Source organism: Artemia franciscana, chromosome 3 (genome assembly GCF_032884065.1).
Source record: "Artemia franciscana chromosome 3, ASM3288406v1, whole genome shotgun sequence".
Classification (NCBI taxonomy): domain Eukaryota; kingdom Metazoa; phylum Arthropoda; class Branchiopoda; order Anostraca; family Artemiidae; genus Artemia; species Artemia franciscana.
Window position 1 is genome coordinate 30,275,976 of NC_088865.1, and position 19,480 is coordinate 30,295,455.

The following is a 19,480-nucleotide window of genomic DNA, read 5'->3' on the forward strand; positions in this document are numbered from 1 at the left end:
TAAGGATTTTTCAGTTTTGGTATTTGATACAGCTTGAAACACCGTAAATATAAGAAATATTATTGGATGAAGTACAAAATGACGTCCTAGTACTCTCCCAAGATATCTTAAGAGTTGACGTGGCTTTTGCCAAAATTTTATTTGTGTGTTTTCAAAGTGACGTGGCTTCATAAGCCCAAATTTCAAAAGAGGATCGCACGTATACGAGCGGTTGATTCGTTCAAACGTCAAATAAACAACAACAACAAGTACAAAATGTCACACATGTTTGACTACTTCTATGCCTGGGTTTGATGTCCATATTTTCTTGTTTTAACCATATATTCAAAGGAATCCTGACAGACAAATAAATAGTTCTATATTATTTAGTAGTTCTTAGGATTTGAACTTGATCCTGTGTTAAAATTGGACAAGGTCTGGACCTATTTGCATGCAAGCTAATCTTTATTGTCTTGAAACTTGGAAACTATATGAAAAAGTTGCTTGAAAATACCTTGCTTGACCTTATAAGTCCACTCCTTAGAGTTCCATTTCTCCTAGAAAGGACGGTTTACAAGTATGTGAGAAGTTTGTGTTGGGAAGAGAAGGAGATCAGGGCCACCTATATCCTCAAATCTTTTGGAGTTTCTTGAAATTTTACCAAAGGAAAGTTACATTCTCCAAAACCTTCCCTAAAATGAATGATTTGTATACTGTGCTTTCTTGGGATGTATATCTTGGTATCTCCTATTCAGAATATTGTGGTATCTCCTATTCAAATTTCAATAAAACTATGCAAATGTGGCTAATGTTAACACTTAAGTTTATACAAAATTTGGTTTTGAGGAAGGTTTTTGAGAACATTTATTCCTACTATAAGCACTGCAATCTTTTTAACATACATATAGAAAGCTTCTCTTACAACCTGGGCTCTGAAAATATACAAAAATTATTTATTTTACCAACACAATTGTTTAGGAGAGTTCAAGTTTCCCATTCAATAAAATGTATTCACAGTCTTTCTTTAGTTCCTTCTGACGAAATCAGTCAAATGCACCTTAGTGAGCACAGTTATTTTTTGGTATAACATAATAAAAAGCCAAACTTAGCACAAGAAGCACGAAAATTTAGGGAATTTTTTTTTAGATTCTGAAAAAACAACCCTTTTTTTTTTCTATTTAATTGTCTCATTGTTGCAATTAAGCACTGTTTTTAGGGAGATATTGTCAGACAACTGAAGGAATCTGGTGCTCCAGACTCTGATGTCAAGAAGGGAGTTTCTGAATTGAGAGCAAGAAAGAAAATTCTGGAAGATAAAGAATTAGAGTTAGCACCAATAGGATTTGAGCTGCTTGACCGAAATCGACTGGAAGATCTTTTGAAGAGAAGGTTTTTCTATGACCAATCTTTCGAAATATACGGAGGTAAGGTTGCTCAGCTTCTAGTTGAAAACATTGAAAAAGAAATCATAGCTATAGACCATATTTATTTTGTAGTAAGTTATGTCAAAACTTGTTGTAAATGTTGAAATTAAATATTTAAAGACTCCTGCATAGTTACAGACATTTGCACATATTCTGTTTTAGATTATCAAGAAAAATTGAAGAGGTGACTTAAATGTTATCCCAGAACTAGCGACTTTAAAAAATATGCAGAAAGTGATAAAAAACAGAAAATGATCTTTACAGTGCTAGTGAAGATTCGGGAGGTGATGTAGTGTATTCAAGAGATGAAGAATTTAAAGGTGCTGAGTATCTGAGGTAAAACATAAATATTTAGAGGAAAAGAATGAGGAAGTGAATTTTCATGCAAAAAGAAAGCAGCCGTTTGGGAATTTTTGTTTGTTATTTGGTAAAATGCATGCTGTACCATGTAGGCATTTTGTCAAAGAATTTATGTTGGTCTATTCATGAGATAGTGCTGTATCCAGACCAGTTGGTGAGTGGATAGTGGGACGAAATTGTGGTGAGTGGGCTGATGCAAGGATTTTGCGAGTGTAAATGTAATGATGAAATTTAGTAACAGATGTTCTAATGTTTTTATTGACCATGAAATGGTTTTGAATTCTTAGGAAGATAAGATAAGGTTAATTAAATGGAATGCATTAATTCTAGGAGGTGAAACGAGAGAGCTAGTTCTTTTGTTAATAGTGATGAATTGCATGTTTGGAATAGAAGAGAAAGAATAGAGTTGGGAAGGTTTGGTTTTGAATGTAGAAGAACGATAGTGCACATAAGTGATGGTAAAAAATGGAGGGGGCAAATGGATGTTCAGTGGATCGAATCTTGTGAGTTTATAGGAAGGTATGAATCGTGTATGAGTGTAAAAAAGTAAAACAACCCTCCCTTTTTTTTGTCTTTTTTCTTATGAAGTTAAAAAAAATTGTTGGTAGTTTTTTATGGCACTTGGTATTAACCAAGTGACATATAACAATTGCAAATTCTGTCGGTCTGTCTGTCGGTCCTGGTTTTGCTACTTTAGGCACTTCCAGGTAAGCTAGGACGATGAAATTTGTCAGGCGTATCAGGGACCGGACCAGATTAAATTAGAAATATTCTTTTTCCCGATTTGACCATCTGGGGGGGAGTGGGGGCCATTTAATTCGGAAAAATAGAAAAAATGAAGTATTTTTAACTTACGAACGGTTGATCAGATCTTAATGAAATTTGATGTTTGGCAGGATATCGTGTCTCAAAGCTATTATTTTAAATCCCGACCGGATCTGGTGACATTGGGGGGGGAAGTTGGGAGGGGTAAACCTAAAATCTTGGAAAATACTTAGAGTGAAGGGATCAGGATGAAACTTGGTGGGAAAAATAAGCACAAGTCCTAGATACATTATTGACCTAACCGGGACGGATCCGCTCTCTTTGGGGTGGTTGGGGGGGGGGGGGGGTAATTCTGAAAAATTAAAAATTTTTAATTTTTCCATAGAAGTTGCTTTAAAATATTGTAAAAGTCTTGAGATCTTTTTGAGGTATGAGCCCGAGTTCCCCACACCCCCACTCTTACACATGCTTAAGTCAAGCTGTGTTTATTGCCAGTTAAGGTAGTCATGAATATGGTTAAGCTCCTTAAATGATCCAAGATTTTCTCCACATTCTAGTAGTACTATGGAGACTGTGGAGAAGATCCAGTGAAAACTATAGATAATATAATCTTTCCAAAGTGTGACTATGTTTCTATGATACTTAAAGGGTTCTATACAAAGCCGAAGTTAGGATAGAACGGTTTGATTATTTAGGATAGGGAGTTTGGGGGGGGGGGACCTACAATCATGGAAAACGCTTAGATTGGAGGGATCGGGATGAAACTTGGTAGGAAAAATAAGCAGAATTCTTAGATACGGGATTGACATAATTGAAACGGATCCGCTCTATTGGGGGGGGGGGGGGGAAGATTAATTCTAAAAATTAGAAAAAAATGACGTATTTTTAACTTACGAAGGAGTGATCGGATCTTCATGAAACTTCATATTTAGAAGAACCTCGTAACTCAGGTTTCTTATTTTAATCTTAACTGGATCCAGCGTCATTGGGGGGCAGTTGGGGGGGCGGAAATCTTATAAAATACTTAAAGAGGAGAGATCAGGATGAAACTGGATGGGAAGAATAAAAACCTGTCTAAGATACGTGACTGACATAACCGGACCGTATATGCTCTCTTTGGTGGAGTTGGGGGGGGGGTAATTCGGAAAAATGAGGTATTTGTAACTTACGAACGGGTCACCAGATCTTAATGAAATTTGATATTTAGAAGGATCCTGTGCTTTAAAACTCTAATTTTAAATTCCGACCAGATCCTGTGACATTGGGGGGAGTTGGAGGGGGAAACCGGAATTCTTGGAAAACGTGAAAATTTGGGTATTTTTTATCTTACGAATAGGAGATCGGATCTTAATGAAACATGATATATATAGAAGGATCTTATGTCTCAGATGCTCCATTTTCGACTCGAATTGGATCCGGGGACATAGGGGGCTGGAGGAGGGAAACATAAATCTTGGAAAATGCTTGGAGTGGAGAGATCGGGATGAAACTTGATGGGAAGAATAAGCACAAGTTCTAGATACGTGATTGACATAATTGGAACGGATTCATTCTCTGTGGAGGAGCTGGGGGGCGTTAATTTGGAAAAATTAGAAAAACTGAGGTATTTTTAACTTCAGAACGGGTGACCGGATCTTAATGAAATTTGATATTTAGAAGGAATTCATGTCTCAGAGCTCTTATTTTAAATCCCGACCAGATCTGTTGACATTGGGGGGAGTTGGAGGGGGACATCTTGGAAAACGCTTGGAGTGGAGGAATCGGGATGAAGCTTGGTGGATAGAATAAGCGAATGTCCTTGATACGTGATTGACGTAACCGTACTGGATTCGCTCTCTTTGGGGGAGTTGGGGGGAGGGGTTTGGCGAGTCTGGTGCTTCTGGTCGTGCTAGGACGATGAAAATTGTTAGACGTGTCAGGGAGCTGCACAAATTGACTTGATAAAGTCGTTTTCCCAAATTCGACCATCTTGGGGGCTAAAGGGAGAGGAAAAATTAGAAAAAATGAGGTATTTATAACTGACGAGTGGGTGATCGGATCTTAATGAATTTTGATATTTAGAAGGACATCGTGACTCAGAGCTCTTATTTTAAATCCTGACCGGCATTAAGCCTCTGATTTCCTTTTAAATCAATCTATTGATTCTTAGAATTTTGTTAGAGCTCATACCATATGAGCTCTTGGCTCTTAGCTCTTCTTGCCTCGTCACAAGTGCCATATGAGCTCTTAGCTCTTGTTTTAAATAGCAGCCGAATTAGGGTTTCCAGAGAAAAGTTCGATGGTAAATTTATAATGTGTTGTATTTATAGCTTTTGATGTTTATATATTCATGTTTGTATATATATATATATATATATATATATATATATATATATATATATATATATATATATATATATATATATATATATATATATATATATATATATAAACATATATATATATATGTTTGTATACGTTGTGAACACTGTTGGTGCAAAAAGAATCTATAATGATGGAACGGTTTTGTGTTTTGTTTCGTTATTTTCATTAAGTAAGTTGATTAGGATTCTTTTCATGGTTGTTATTTTTATTATTCTCCTTTTTAAGATTAAATAGGTTTCTCCTTTTTGTGTAAGTGACGTGACTGACCACCATTGGGAAAGACTAAAAATAGATAAGAAAGGCCACCGTAAGAAGGGTTTCTTGTGGTGGGAGACACCTTCCATTACAGCAAAAAAAAGGAATTTTTTTTTGGAGTTTATGGTTGTCTGATGTGTTTTTGTGTTGGATACTATTTATTTAAAAAGAGTGTAGATGATGTTTAAGGTTTAATAGTGTTTTTTTTAAGTTGTCATCACTGAAAGGAGTGGAGGCGGCATTAAAAAAAAAAAAAAAATTGAGAATAAGATAATAAAACGTGTTTTAATTCTATATTGCTGAGATGCAAATATGTGCGCAGGAATTTATTTGTAAGGGTGGTACAGCTTTAAAAGAGCACCAAAAATAGGTGAATAACACGAAAATAAGAAACCATGGGAATATTTTTCTTTATTGTAAAATATTAGTATTGGGGAGGGAGGGGAAGGGGGGGGGGTAAACAACATGGCTCCAATTTCCTTCTACTTTCTGCTTCTATGTATGCTCTTGCTAAGGTCTTGGTAATTAATTTTAAAGCTTATGTAATGCAATCGCTAAAATCTTTTAGTTCATCAACTCCTCCTGTGTTGAAAATATTATAGTTTTATTGATTACTGTTACTAACCAAAAGTATGCTTCATTTTAGGAATAGCAGGTCAGTTTGACTTTGGACCAATGGGCTGTGATATGGAGGATAACTTGTTAGATGCTTGGAGAAAATTCTTCATCCTTAAGGAAAAAATGCATAAAATAAAATGCGCTGTTGTAACACCTGAACCAGTTTTGAGGTAGTGTTTCTTGCCAGAGCTAATTTATTACAGTTATCATCTTTGCAAATATTCCCAAGTGCTTAATAAATCGAATTTCCTATGATCATATTGCCAATTCTTTGCATCTTATCCTGCTTTCAATTCCAAAACCCCTTAAATTGAATTTGGTAATTGAAATACTAGCCTTTATCTACTTGGATATAATCGCGAACAAATCAAACAAGTAATATAAATATGGAAATTGTTGAAGTACACAGATTTTTCTCTATGTTACTTGATTGCTCTTCATCCCTAAATAAAAATGTAATAATTAATGAGCATTTAGCTCATTTTTTGGAATTCAAATTTAAATATGATTATATCATAATCACTAAACATAAATCAAATTACTGTAATTACCTGTTCTTTTTGTTGAATGAAACTAGATTTATTCAATGGACGTGAAAATTCCAATTCGAATACTGAAGTTTCGAATTAGCCCCACCTACATAAATATATGGGTTTAATAAGATGTAGTCAAATGTAGATACTTGCTTGTGTTTTCACTTTACTTCTTTCAGCTAACTTATTGTGCTTAGTTTGCTTATACAAGTTTATAACTGTAGAGCACCACTAGATGGTAGGTGCAGTTCATTTTAAGAAAGTTGGTTCCAACCTATAACCTTATTACGTAAAATCTTCAGTGACTCTATTCCTTTAAATATCTTTTACTGTTACTCATTAATCCTACTCATTGAGTAAGACGGCACTAGACCCTTAAGGTCCAAACCAGCGGTGCTGATCTACGTTTTATGGCCCTTCAGCCAGGAAGTGCAATGGGGGGCTGGGGGCCAACCATCCTGTGCTTTCACACATCCTTCCTACTAACCTTCCCCAGATTTCTCCAGGTACCCATTTAGAGCTGGGTTGACTCTGGCTGATCTTACAGAGTCACGCCACTGACCCCCGTCTCAAACTAAATAACTGGTCACAACTGGGATTGAACCCGTGCCCCTTGGACACAGAATTCCCAGGCTAGCGTACCAGCCACTCAGCCAGGAGGCATGGGACCTAGTTAAAAGAATTTTGATTTGTAAAACAGTATTTGCACTGTTTTATTTCAGACTGGGGAAATCTGTCCAGGTCCTGTAGCCCCCCGTCTCCTTTATTTGATAATTCTGGCTGCATCTGGTATTTGAGCTAAGATGCATTTCCCTGGTAATTCTTGTACTCTATATTTCAATTGTTTCATTTTTGTTCGTCGTCCAGCCTCCAATCTTTGTTGTAGTTTTTATTTATGTTTCAGAAATTCTAGTTACTCATTTTTTAATATACAATAAAACTTCAGCGAATTCGATTGCGACGGAGATGGCGCGATTACCCTGCGCTGAATGTTTCAAACAATCAGTGACACGTAATAACGTGTACATCCTTAAAAAGATAGTCTCAACTATAGAAAGGGTGTTTTCCAGCTTTATCTAAGTTTCAATCTAGCATTGAGATCAATCCTGTATTCAGTATAGCTTATAGCAATCGACTGCACTTTGATTTGTGTCACTGAAAGCCAATGAAAACCAACACATTTCGAAGAGAATTGGTTTTATTGGCTATCAGTGACGAAAATAGATTGCAGTCTGTGCAGTAAGCTGTATTGCAAATCTGTTCTGGCCTTATTGAGGAACTTAAATCCGAGCTACGTAAAAAAAACTGGATATTTCTTTGGTGCTTCATACAATGCTTTAAAACATAATTCGCTGTTGTTTTCTTGTCATTTTTAAATTGGTGCTCTAAATTTGCCCCCAATTTGTAAACCTTCATAAGTAAGGCTGATTATCACATTTGTATTAAAATGAACTTCTGAACCTTCACACGATTATAAATTAGTATTTAGAAATATAGTGTTGTGCATGCAACTAACATATATTTTCGATATAAAAAAGTGTGGTAATATATACTGCTTTTTAGGGCGTCTGGACATGTTGACAGATTCACTGACTTGATGGTCAAAGACGTTAAAACCGGCGAGTGTTTTAGACTGGACCACCTGATCAAAGATGAGCTAGAAAAAGTCAAAGCGGACAAAAGTGCGACGGCTCAAGTTAAAGCAGAATGTGAAAACATTCTTACCAGAGTATGTCTTGTGTTTTACAATTTTAAAGAGAATTGAGGATTACTTATAGAAATATTTGTATATCTCGGTGTATCCCAAATTTGGTCGAGGAGAGGGGGGGGGGCTGCACCCAAGATGTACGCTGGAGGGGACTTTTTTCCAGTTGTGCTATTTTTATTCGACTATTTTGCAAACCTTTTGAATAAAAATAGGTTACAGCAGTTGTACAAATGCACATTTTAAGGCTGTTTTTTTTTTTTCAAAACAAATGATAAACTAATATAATGAGCAAAACACCAGTTTTTCTGTAGGTTTGAACACATTTTTCCTATAAGAGAGCCCCGTGGGTGTGGACATTACTGGTGAAGGGCACTGTCTATAAGACCCCTTATTTATGAATAATATCAAGCGCATTATTTATATTGACATGATTTGTTCTCAAATATTAGGAATTAGTGACAATAATGCATTATTTACGATAATGTATTAGTCACCTACGATGTAGTACAGAAACGGCGTATTATAGTATCTTGGCGTTGGGAGGTAAGCCATGGGTAGAAAAAGCCAAGACAGATAGTTTAAGTGAGTGAGAGGCAAATCTGGGATAAGCCCTTTTTAGGATTGTGTAAAAAAGATGTCATTTCATTTGTTGATAGATAAGTCTATCTATCATCCATCCATACGTCATTCCTAGGGAAAAACTAAGGTAAATAGTCATATAATTAAGGGATGGAAGATTGGATAGATTTTGGGTTTACAGGGAACTTTTTTTGTATATAACAAAATTTCGGATGAGGCTAAACCTTACTAGATTCATACTGATCGAGACTGGAAGATTACTTACCCAATGAAGAAAAAGCAGAATATTTTATTAAGGATCCTTATAAAGGCTTTCTCTGGCCCAGAACTCAAATATCATTGATGATAGCTATTTATTCGCTATTTGTATCGTTCCAATGTAGCAGATAATACAAAATTATAAACGATTTGAATTACTATAAGTGTTGAATTGACTACAATGGCAGCCCTTTTTGCATTAAAAGCATTTTAGGGGCTAAATGGGTTGATCTCTGCTATTTTGGGTTTAGGGCAATAAATAATTGTAAACAATTATGGTAATTGAGTTCTGAAACACGTACTCAAGGTAACTAAAATTTAAAAAACTGAACCAAAACATTGAGAATAATAAGAAAATCGAAAGCAACCCATGGAAATCTAGCATAAAAACCAATCGAAACTAATTGAAAAAAAAATTCTCGTATCTGCATCACTTTATGAGGATCATTGACATGCTAAATATTACTAATAAAATTGACTTCACATTGTCAAATAACAAAAAAAAGCAAGGGCCCTTATTAATAGTTAGCGTCTTTTGGTGCGTAATTAGGTAATACTTCGTGTTCAAGTCTGGGGTTGAATCAGCAGTTAATATAGTTAATATTCAACAGTGTTTAATGCAACAATAATGTTGCATGAAGGGACTAGCATGAAATAGTAGCCATCATTGAGGGTTAAAGATTTTATGCTCGAGGCTATTGTGGGGAAATTTTGTTTGTTTGGTGTCATGTTGAATTATTCTTATCTGCGAATATAAAAGGGTTGTGATTTACTGTCTACTTTGCTAAAAGCAGACTATTGCAGATAAAATGGAGAAAACTTTAATTGTACTTTGTAACAACCCTGAAGCTTTTCGGAAGTGACCAGAGGACAAACTTTTATCAATTTTTGGTCAATCAAGTTTTGGTACCAAGTTATTCTAACTTATAGGTTTGTTCTTTAGGAATATGTGATAGGTCTAAATGAATTTTGAATGCTTCACAAAAGCCTGCTGTCTACATTAAAAAATTTTCTTTTGGTGACAATCTAACCACAGATTCAAAAGGCACATTAAAAAACTTACTAAAAAATAGCCGAAAAATAAATAAAAATACTTGAAGTGTTTTTGACATTCAAGGAAAAAATTAAATTTATTTTTACAAAAAATAAAGGGTTTTTGAAAAATCTTCATTTCTGTCTTTGGTAAATCATTTTTCCAAGGATAGGAATTTTGACTCTAATATTCTATTAAATATTGTTATTGTCGTAAGCAAAATTAAAGCGATTTTCTTCTGGGCGTTAATAAAAACTGCAAAATCTTCCACTAAACCCTCTTTAGTAAGAAGAAAAACTGGAGAGCAAACACAAATAACTAAACGTGTATTAATAGTCATGAATATCTTGGTTTATATAATTAATAAGTGCCTGTAATTTCTAGCCATTCATGTCCTGAAGCAATCGCTTTATATTATTACTAGAATTGCCTATTTCTACAGGTTGATTTTACAATCTGAGTCAGTTGGCATCTGATAACCAAAAGGACAGGGTTTTTTTGTGCTTCTTTTTATGGCTAAGACTAGTGAATATTGCACACCGTTCAAAGAGATGGCTTACATTTAATATCTTTCATTAAAAGGGGAGAAGTTTCGTATGTAATTTGGCAAGTATGTCTTGTTTTGCCTAATTGCGGGGGATCAAGTTGAAGATTGTTGTTTTTTTCTCTAGGGGGGGGGGGTTACAACACATAATTTTGTACAACAAAAAACAAATTTTCCGGACCTAACGATGGTTTTCTCGGTGTCTGGACCGAGCATACTCTACGCTTTTTATACATATCGTCTGACTACTCATCCTTCCATAAAACACATAAAAAGAATAATTTCGAAAAATAGTTCTTTTACATAAAAACAAAGCTCTGACAATTTTTTTTAAAAAAACAAACAAACAGAAAAAAGTCTGAAGGACGCATTCCTGAAAGTGCTCTGGTGATCTTTTATTACTATCCATATTGTTTCTTTAATTCTAAGTATATTTTGAATTAGTAAATCTGATTGCTTGCAATAAAGGAAGGGAGTGTGACTTTTGAGAGTGTGAGATGTCTGCTATAAATAGTAATGAATAAATAAAAGCTTAATGACACTGTCTGAATACCCATTCACAACGCTTAAACTAAACATATTCTTCAAGGTGAAGTAACATTATCGGGCATATTGCCCCCCTCCCATCCTCAGATCGATCTGAAAGGACCCTAACGAAAGCTTGAAAAATTTTGGGCCTATGAATGCCCTTTTCGGGGATTTTGTAACTGAAAGATTCTCAAAAGTCTTCCTTAAAAGGATATGTGCTATTGTAAAGTAATATAGTATACACAAGTCTCGAACTCATCAGCCTACTCAAATTAGGTTTTTAAATGTATCAATAGGAACCAATCATTTTATTTGGACTGCATATTATTAATAGGATGATGTCAACATTTTCCCAATTTCCATATGATTCCGTTCCCAAAAATACTTCTTTTTTTACCGGTTTTCATAACTACTAGGAGACTTTAGGTAGTCACATTACCTAATCATGTTTATATTATCTATGAACTTTTCGCTTTTATCTCGATTTCTTCTTTTTCTCATTTAGCTTGACGGAATGACCAAAGAGGAAATGACTGCCGTATTGAGGCAGTTTAACATGATGTCCCGTAATGGAAATGATGTGACTGACCCAGTTGAATTTAATCTAATGTTTCATACTTCTATTGGCCCAACTGGCCAGATTCGGGGGTAAGATTATAATTACATTTTTTTCGTTGATTGTTTGAAAGATTTTATTAAGGAGACTCTAGAAAGATCTTGGAAATAGTGCAGCCTCTCAGTGACTACGTTAACGATTTTTAAAATGGACTAGAAACACTAGGCTCTTTAAATTGTCTTAAGTTTATGTCGGAGGTGGAAAATACAATTAGTATATTTTATTTCCATTTTTTGTCAGGATTATCACAAGACATGATACAAATCTTAAAGTGCAAAAATCTTTCAACAAAAAAAAATGGGTGAAACCATTCAGGATAAATCTGTTTATTGTAAGTTTAACGCTCAGGATTGAAAAGAAAAAATGTTTGATGGCTCTAATTTGGGTGCTCTCAAAATAGTGGGACACAAAAAGGACTGGCAGATCTTTTGATTCTTTCATATATAAAACTGGAAACCATAGGTCATAAGCCTATTGGCTATTTATTTGCAATGGACTCTGAATATGTGACAACAATATGTTGCAAAGCTGATCTCTTGTAAATTCTGTCAATACAGGTTTATTAATGCGACACTTAGAGTGCTTTCGAGCATCATTTATCCACTAAATAATACATTCCCTGGTTGTAATCTGTAAAAGATAACAACAAATACTTATTCGGCAACGCTTTAGGGCACTGGAAGTACGCTTTAGGACACTGGAAGAATAGCTATATAATCACGTATACCGTACTATAAACATAGCTTATCTATGAAGGTGTGCCACATTTCACAATTACTTTTCCTTTTTATTCTCTGTATGTTATTTTTTTTCATTTTTGAAAAGATTTAGTTTTTGTTTGTATACCGTCACAATTATCCTGTCAGTGTTAGCAGGTCTCACTTATCAGACAACTAGTCCAGACTGTTTCAATTAATAATTGTTCAAAGCTCTGGCACCATTTACGTCTCGTGAAACGCTAAAGATAAGTAATCCGGCTTGGCCGGATAAGCAATTTTGGAATGCTCGGATGAACTCTTAGTTTCGTATCTCTGTGAGTTTAGATTTGACTCTGTCGCTTTGTCAAAAATGTAATTAGTCCCGGGCTTAGGAGAAAATTTCTTCTTATAGCCATTATACAATCAAAACTACATGTTGCTTTTCTAAATCCTGCAGTGTTTGTCTCATGTGACTTAATTTTACTTTGATTTGATGTGTTGTTTCACATTTAAGTAGAGATTTGTTGGCTATAACATGTTATGCTATTTTAAGATTGGTCAGCTAGTACATTCTGGAAGTACAACTGCCTAGCTAGGGCATCTAAGATATATACAACAAAGGGAAGGAATTTCTGTTCGTTGTTAATAATGTTCGTTCTGTTCACTTAAATGTGACGCCTATTCACTTGATTTAGGTCGATCTATCACTATATATTTTACTCCCAGCTTATGTAACTGGTGTTTCTGTTCGATTTGAAGTCATGAAACTTTGATAGTAATATATAGGGGGTACCGTATGGTAATATAATAAGTAATTTACATGAATACTTTTAAAAAAGGTCTTGTTAGTAAATTGTCGTTTACTTTCCAAAGTCTGTCATATGAATACTATAATTCAACAAATTAATTAGTCGCTCATATGTTCATTGGGACTCTGCAAGACTGGGAATCGAGTCTCAGGTTTTAATTTCTGTTTTAGCTCTATGTTGTAGGCTTTGTAATTTATTTCAGATATTTACGGCCTGAAACTGCGCAAGGTATATTTGTCAACTTTTCTCGTCTATTGGAATTCAACAACGGAAGACTTCCATTTGCGGCTGCACAAATTGGACCCGCTTTTAGAAACGAGATTTCGCCACGTTCCGGTCTTCTGCGAGTCAGGTAGAGCAAAATATAATTTATTAGGTTATATACTATCACTAGTGACGGGATGGCTTATTGGGAATGAGAACGTGACAATCGTCATCTTTCGAGGGATCAGAATCGAATAATTTTTGCCGATTCTTGAAACGATTTCACTGTACAATTCAGCATTGCATACAGAAGAACTTTAATCTCTTTTTAAAAGTAATTCGGTAGGCCTACTTGTTGATTATTCAGAACACACTCAAGAATTTGATTTGTTGATCTGTGAAAACCGGTTTAGCCACAAAAACAAGTGATGGGTGACAGAATGCATTGGACTTACATAAATTGGGCTATCTATTTGCACATTATGGGATGGGGGGGGGGGGGGTAAAGTATTTGGACAGCGTGAAATTAAAAAACAATTCTTACTTCATAATATAAAGAACAATTGTAGCGAACACGTTTTGCTTGCAGGTCCGCTAAACTCCCCCCCCCCCTAATGTGCAAATATATAGCTCGAATTATAAAAGTCCAATGCATTTTGTCACCCATTCTGTCATCCGTCTTTGTGGCTATGAAACTGGTTTTCTCATATCTTACATTCAGTACAAAATTCTTGAGTGTATTCTGAATAATTAACTAGTACCAATAATTCAATTGCTTGAACTTTCTGGTTCTCAATAATTAATCGTTGAATGCAGTGTAATGCTTAATTAGCCTTCTTATTCTGAAGCCCATCAATTGAATAATAGCCCAATGAATGCTAATACTTAGTATTACTTAGAAAGTTTGGTTATAACTTTAAATAAGAAAACGTGGTTGCAATTGTAACATTTAGTGTTGTGCATATTGTTAAATTGAACCGGATTTTTATGAGGCTTGTTTCTGTGCTTTGTTAAGTTAACAAAGCTCATTTTCCTCCATTAATCCATAAAGCTCGGGTATTATCTTTATTCAGTTTTGTGGTAATATCCTTTTTTGCTGAATTAATTTTTTCTGGTGTACCTTGACCACGGTAGAACTCTTAAATATAATTAAACAATTTCCATAAGTACGACAAAGCACGTACACAAAATTTAACTCGGAAGTGGTACTTTTTTACGAGTAAAGTCCAACTTAAAAAAATAGGAAAATTATGTGGAAAATACTGTGTTTTAAGGGTGAAATTGGAGAAATTTCTTCATTTTTAGGGGATCCGTGTCTAAACATCCCTTTCATCTTTGCGTGTTCTTGACTGATAAGCTAAATGTAAGGTTCATTATATTGACAAACAAGCCATAGAAGATTATTACAAAAATTTTGGTGTTTATGTATGAATAAAATGTACTATGGTTACAACATGGGAATCTTTATTTTTTCCCATATTTTTTTTATTTGCTTTTTACTGGCGTCGAAAAATTCATTTCTGCATTTCGTTTTATTTTTCCTTTTTGTAAAAACTCATTATATACGATATGATACTAACAAATAAAAGTAATCTATTCATTTTAACATTATTGATTTCCCTATTTCCTCATTATTTAAGTAACACCGGACGCATGCTCTGGGATCATGTTCCTAAGAGATATCTCTAGTGTTTACAATGCTCCAGATTTTCTCTATTATTTACACTATTTTTGCATTTCTTTCGATTCTCCTCTTACCTTAGAAAAAAAAATCGCATGCGTTCTTGGGTGCGCAATGAGCTTTCCAAGCTTCAAGGGCTTATTAATTTTTTTTTTAATGTGTAGGTGAATGGATCCTTATATAATAAGCTAATTAAATTAATGGAAATAAGATACTTCTAGACTGCACAAGGAAGCCTAGAAGTATGAAAAATCAATAGAAAAAAGAGCTCCTTTTTCGTAGAACCTCGCTTGAAAAACCTAGCTTTCTAAGCGCTAAAAAGCTTTACAAATTCATCGAAAGGTATAACCGCTGATGCTTGCTCTGGACACGCAATAACGATTGGGAGGAGAATCAGGGATAGGCCTTTTTCAATTTTTAAGGTGTGTAACTATCGCAGTTGCTTCATAGGTGGAGTCACATCTCTCCAAGACTGGTCACCGTGAATTGAGAAATGTAGGCTTAAAAATGCAGATTAGTCCCATCTGCAGAGACATCTTTTATCAACAGCGAAATAAATGGTTCATTTTTTTAAACGGGAGCTTTGCGTGGCTTTTCTGGTATTTTAAACTATACTTGAAATACAACTAACTTATACCCATACTAAAAGGAAACAAAGCTAAATCACTGGTGTAGTCGAAGGTATATCTAATGTCAGCACAGGAAGGAAGTAAGTCTACTATAAAAAAAGGCAGTTAAAATATAGCCCTTAAGAGAGGTCAGAATCATTTGTTTGTGGTCTTCCTAGCCATATCACTAATGAATACGCTTTTTAACTTCCTGATACGCCGTTATCTGTATAATAATAATTAGCTAATATGAAGACTAACAATGATTATGATTTCGTTATTAGTTTTTGAGGCTGAAATTCAGAAACAGTAAATTATTTGATAATTCCAACTTTCCAAGCTTCAAGGGCTTATTAAAATTGCTTTTGTAATGTGTAGGTGAAAGGATCATTTTATAATAAGCTAATTAAATTACTGGAAATAAGATACTTTTAGACTGCACAAGGAAGCCTAGAAGTATGAAAAATCAATAGAAAAAAAGCTCCTTGTTCGTAGAACCGTGCTTGAAAACCTAGCTTTCTAAGCGCTAAAAAGCTTTACAAATTCGTCGAAAGGTATAATCGCTGATACTTGCTCTGGACACGCAATAACGATTGGGAGGAGAATCAGGGATTGGCATTTTTCAATTTTTAAGGTGTGTAACTATCGCAGTTGCTTCATAGGTGGAGCCAAATCTCTCCAAGACTGGTCACTATGAATTGAGAAAAGTAGGCTTAAAAATGCAGATTGGTCCTATCTGCAGAGACATTTTATCAACAGCGAAATAAATGGTTAATATTTTAGAGTGGGAGATTTCCGTGGCTCTTCTGGTATTGTAAACTGTACTTGAAATACAACCAACTTATAACTATACTAAAAGGAAACAAAGCTAAATCATTGGTGTAGTCAAAGGTATATCTAATTTCAGCACAGGAAGGAAGTCTACTATAAAAATAAGTAGCTAAAATATAGTCCTTTAGAGGGGTCAGAATCATTTGTTTGTGGTCTTCCTAGCCATATCACTAATGGAGACGATTTTTAATTTCCTGATAACTTGCCATTATTTGTATAACAATGATTAACTAATATGAAGACTAATAGTGATTATGATTTCGTTATTAGTTTTTGAGTTTGAAATTCTGAAATAGTAAATTATTTGATAATTTAATAGTCAGTTGTTTTATTAGAAACGCGCCTACCTTCAACTTGATTAGGTACTGTGAGTGCGGACAGTAGTATAGTTGTTCCCGATACCGTAAAAAAGAAATGAAGGAAGATAATTATGTCCCAGGAAATGTCCCATCACTAGCAGTCCCGTGGCAACATTATAGACTCTTCTATGGGATTTGGAATTTTTAATGGAGCCCTTGAAAAGCATGTATGTATTTTCCAACGGGGAAAGTTTCAGGTCTTTTTATGATTTTTTGTTGTTCAGTACAGTGGCTTAGCTAGGGGAAGGGGTGTCTGTCCCTGAACACAGCCTCTCTGTAGCGTTCTGTGGATGGGCGAGTTTTGGCTGAGTAGGCGAGGGAAAAATAAATGTACAATCCTCAAATACACTTATTTGTTAAACGCATACTGTTTAATGTCGAAAATGTTCTTCTTAAATTTCCAGCCTTAGCACCGTGTCGACTGGTCACTATCATTGAACTTCAATCAGAAATTTTTAATTGCTATTTATGACACGAGTAATTTGAATATTTCATGATTAATAATATGATGAACTACAAACTACAAAAAATTCAAAATGGCTGCCATCTTCCTGAACACACCGACGAAGTCTTTTAGGCCATTCATTGATTGCAGTACGAGCGACATCTTCAGAAAAATTATTCACAGCTTCTACCAGTGCCTGGCTAAAAAAATCTAGATTATAGTAATGTCTTATAGAGACACTGCCCTTTAAAACTGACCACAATTTGTAGTCAAGTGGATTAAGGTCTGGGCTGGCTGACGACCAATGATCATTACTAATAAATTTGGGTATGTGATTTTTTAGCCAATGTTGAGTAGTTTTGGCCTTATGTACAGGTTCAGAGTCCTGCTGGAATATCCACGGTCTGTTTTAAAACATGGTTTGGTTTAGGGGCTCTACTTATATGTTAACATGTTCTGCTGGTAATTTCTCGCCGCTGTTTCAACACCCTTTTCAAAAAATGTATATTACCAGATATATATATATATATATATATATATATATATATATATATATATATATATATATATATATATATATATATATATATATATATATATATATATATATATATGTGTGTGTGTGTATATATGTATAGACGGGAGTTTGTACATACTGTATATGCAAGAAATAATTAATTATTTGTCCTGAATCCATATGTCTGTTGAAAGCTAGCTATTGATAATTATTAACAGAAGAAGATTTGTCTAGAGGGAAACCCCATTAAAAGGGTGTGATCTTGATCAGGATTATCCCATTATATTCAGCATGGCTGAAAACCCTTGAACAGAGATTGAGCACTATAAAAAAATTATCTACGGTCTTTGTTTTTCATTCTTCTTTTATTTGTTTTCCTTATTTTCAGAGTGATCGTATTGATCCGTATTGAATCATAAGAAATAAAAGGACATTTCAGGTTGTTAAGGTTGCTTTGTTAAGTAGCAAAAGAGACTGTATCACAATGAAGTGCCGTTTTTGCTATATCGCTCGTCCGAATGCATCTAATTTCCGGAATCATAAGAAATAAACGGAAATTTTGGGCTGAAATTTCAGGTTCCGGTGCTTTGTTAAGTAGCGAAAGAGACGTATTACAACTAAGTGCCGTTTTTACTATATTGCTCGTCTGAATGCATCTAATTTGCAACCAACCAAATCAGATAATTAAGAATTTTCAATTTTCAAAAAGCCGGGTATGGAACCTCATAATTTTGAGGCATAAACTGCCATGTGCTAGTATATGTCGCTCCTACATATATTAAGTGCTTGTCTCGAAGACAAACAAAGAACCCTTAAAAGGTAGAATCTTAACAGATATTCGCGATCTAGTTCAAAATCCTTATATTTCTATAATAAAGATTCCAGGTCTAACTAAAAAAGCATAGAATTTGTTTGTTTTTTCTCTTTTCTTTTCTTTTTTTTTGTTGACAAACGAAGAGACAATGAGTAGATCCTAAAATTGTTAAGAAAATTTCAACCTGGGATTACTTAATCTTCCAGGATTTTAAATTGGAACATTTGGCTAAACTGGTCAATTTTGGTTTTCGAATTTTCAGTTGTGAAATTCCTGGACAGCAGAGGTTCTGTTTTTCGTTCTGAAACACCAAAATTCCTCTTCTAAAGTTTCTTAAATCCGCCATGGATGTACTTGCAGGGAGTTTACAATGGCTGAAATTGAACATTTTTGTGATCCCAACGATAAATCTCATCCAAAGTTCAACAGTGTCAAGGACTTGGAGATTTTATTATATTCAGCCTGTGCGCAGATGGAGGGTAAACCATCAAAGCTGATGAAACTTGGTGATGCTGTCACTCAGGTATTTTTATTTATATGTTTTTAATTTTTCTCTTCTATCTTGTTATTTTTTATAATGTAAAAAGTCTTGCGGCTCTTTCTATTGTTGAAACTAGTCATTATAGTTTGTAGCACATCTTGCTCGGAAAACGTGATTAGACAAAGTTTTAAATTCATCTGCAAGATATCTTATTAATTGAGTTGTAATGGGTAATTTCTCTTATCTTAGATGTAAAAAGAGGTTTGATTTAAGAATCTTCAGTAGCTAGGAGAATGGAAAAACAGTTTGTAATGACCCAGCTTAATGTTTTTTATTTTTATTAAGGTCCCCCACCCTACAGTTGCTGCCCATCTCTGAGGATAGCTCTGAAAGGCCTGAATACAGTGCTGGGAGGCTCCTCCAATGTTAGCCCTAAGTATTCTTCCTCTGGGGAAAAAATTGAGCTAAA

At 34.7% G+C, this 19,480-nt stretch overlaps 2 protein-coding genes across 2 annotated transcripts in view; one reads left to right on the plus strand and one right to left on the minus strand.

Annotated features, from left to right (window-relative positions):
- LOC136025140 (uncharacterized) overlaps positions 1-19,480 on the minus strand; it is a gene marked incomplete in the record, with an annotated part of 224,685 nt that overhangs the window by 149,966 nt on the left and 55,239 nt on the right.
- Positions 1-19,480, plus strand: part of LOC136025139 (glycine--tRNA ligase-like) — a 60,651-nt gene that overhangs the window by 9,256 nt on the left and 31,915 nt on the right. Inside the window, exons 2-7 of the mRNA XM_065700888.1 lie at positions 1,196-1,403; positions 5,794-5,935; positions 7,862-8,027; positions 11,454-11,596; positions 13,274-13,423; positions 18,891-19,053. Of these exons, the coding sequence (XP_065556960.1) occupies positions 1,196-1,403; positions 5,794-5,935; positions 7,862-8,027; positions 11,454-11,596; positions 13,274-13,423; positions 18,891-19,053 (972 nt within the window). The remainder of the gene's footprint in view (positions 1-1,195; positions 1,404-5,793; positions 5,936-7,861; positions 8,028-11,453; positions 11,597-13,273; positions 13,424-18,890; positions 19,054-19,480) is intronic.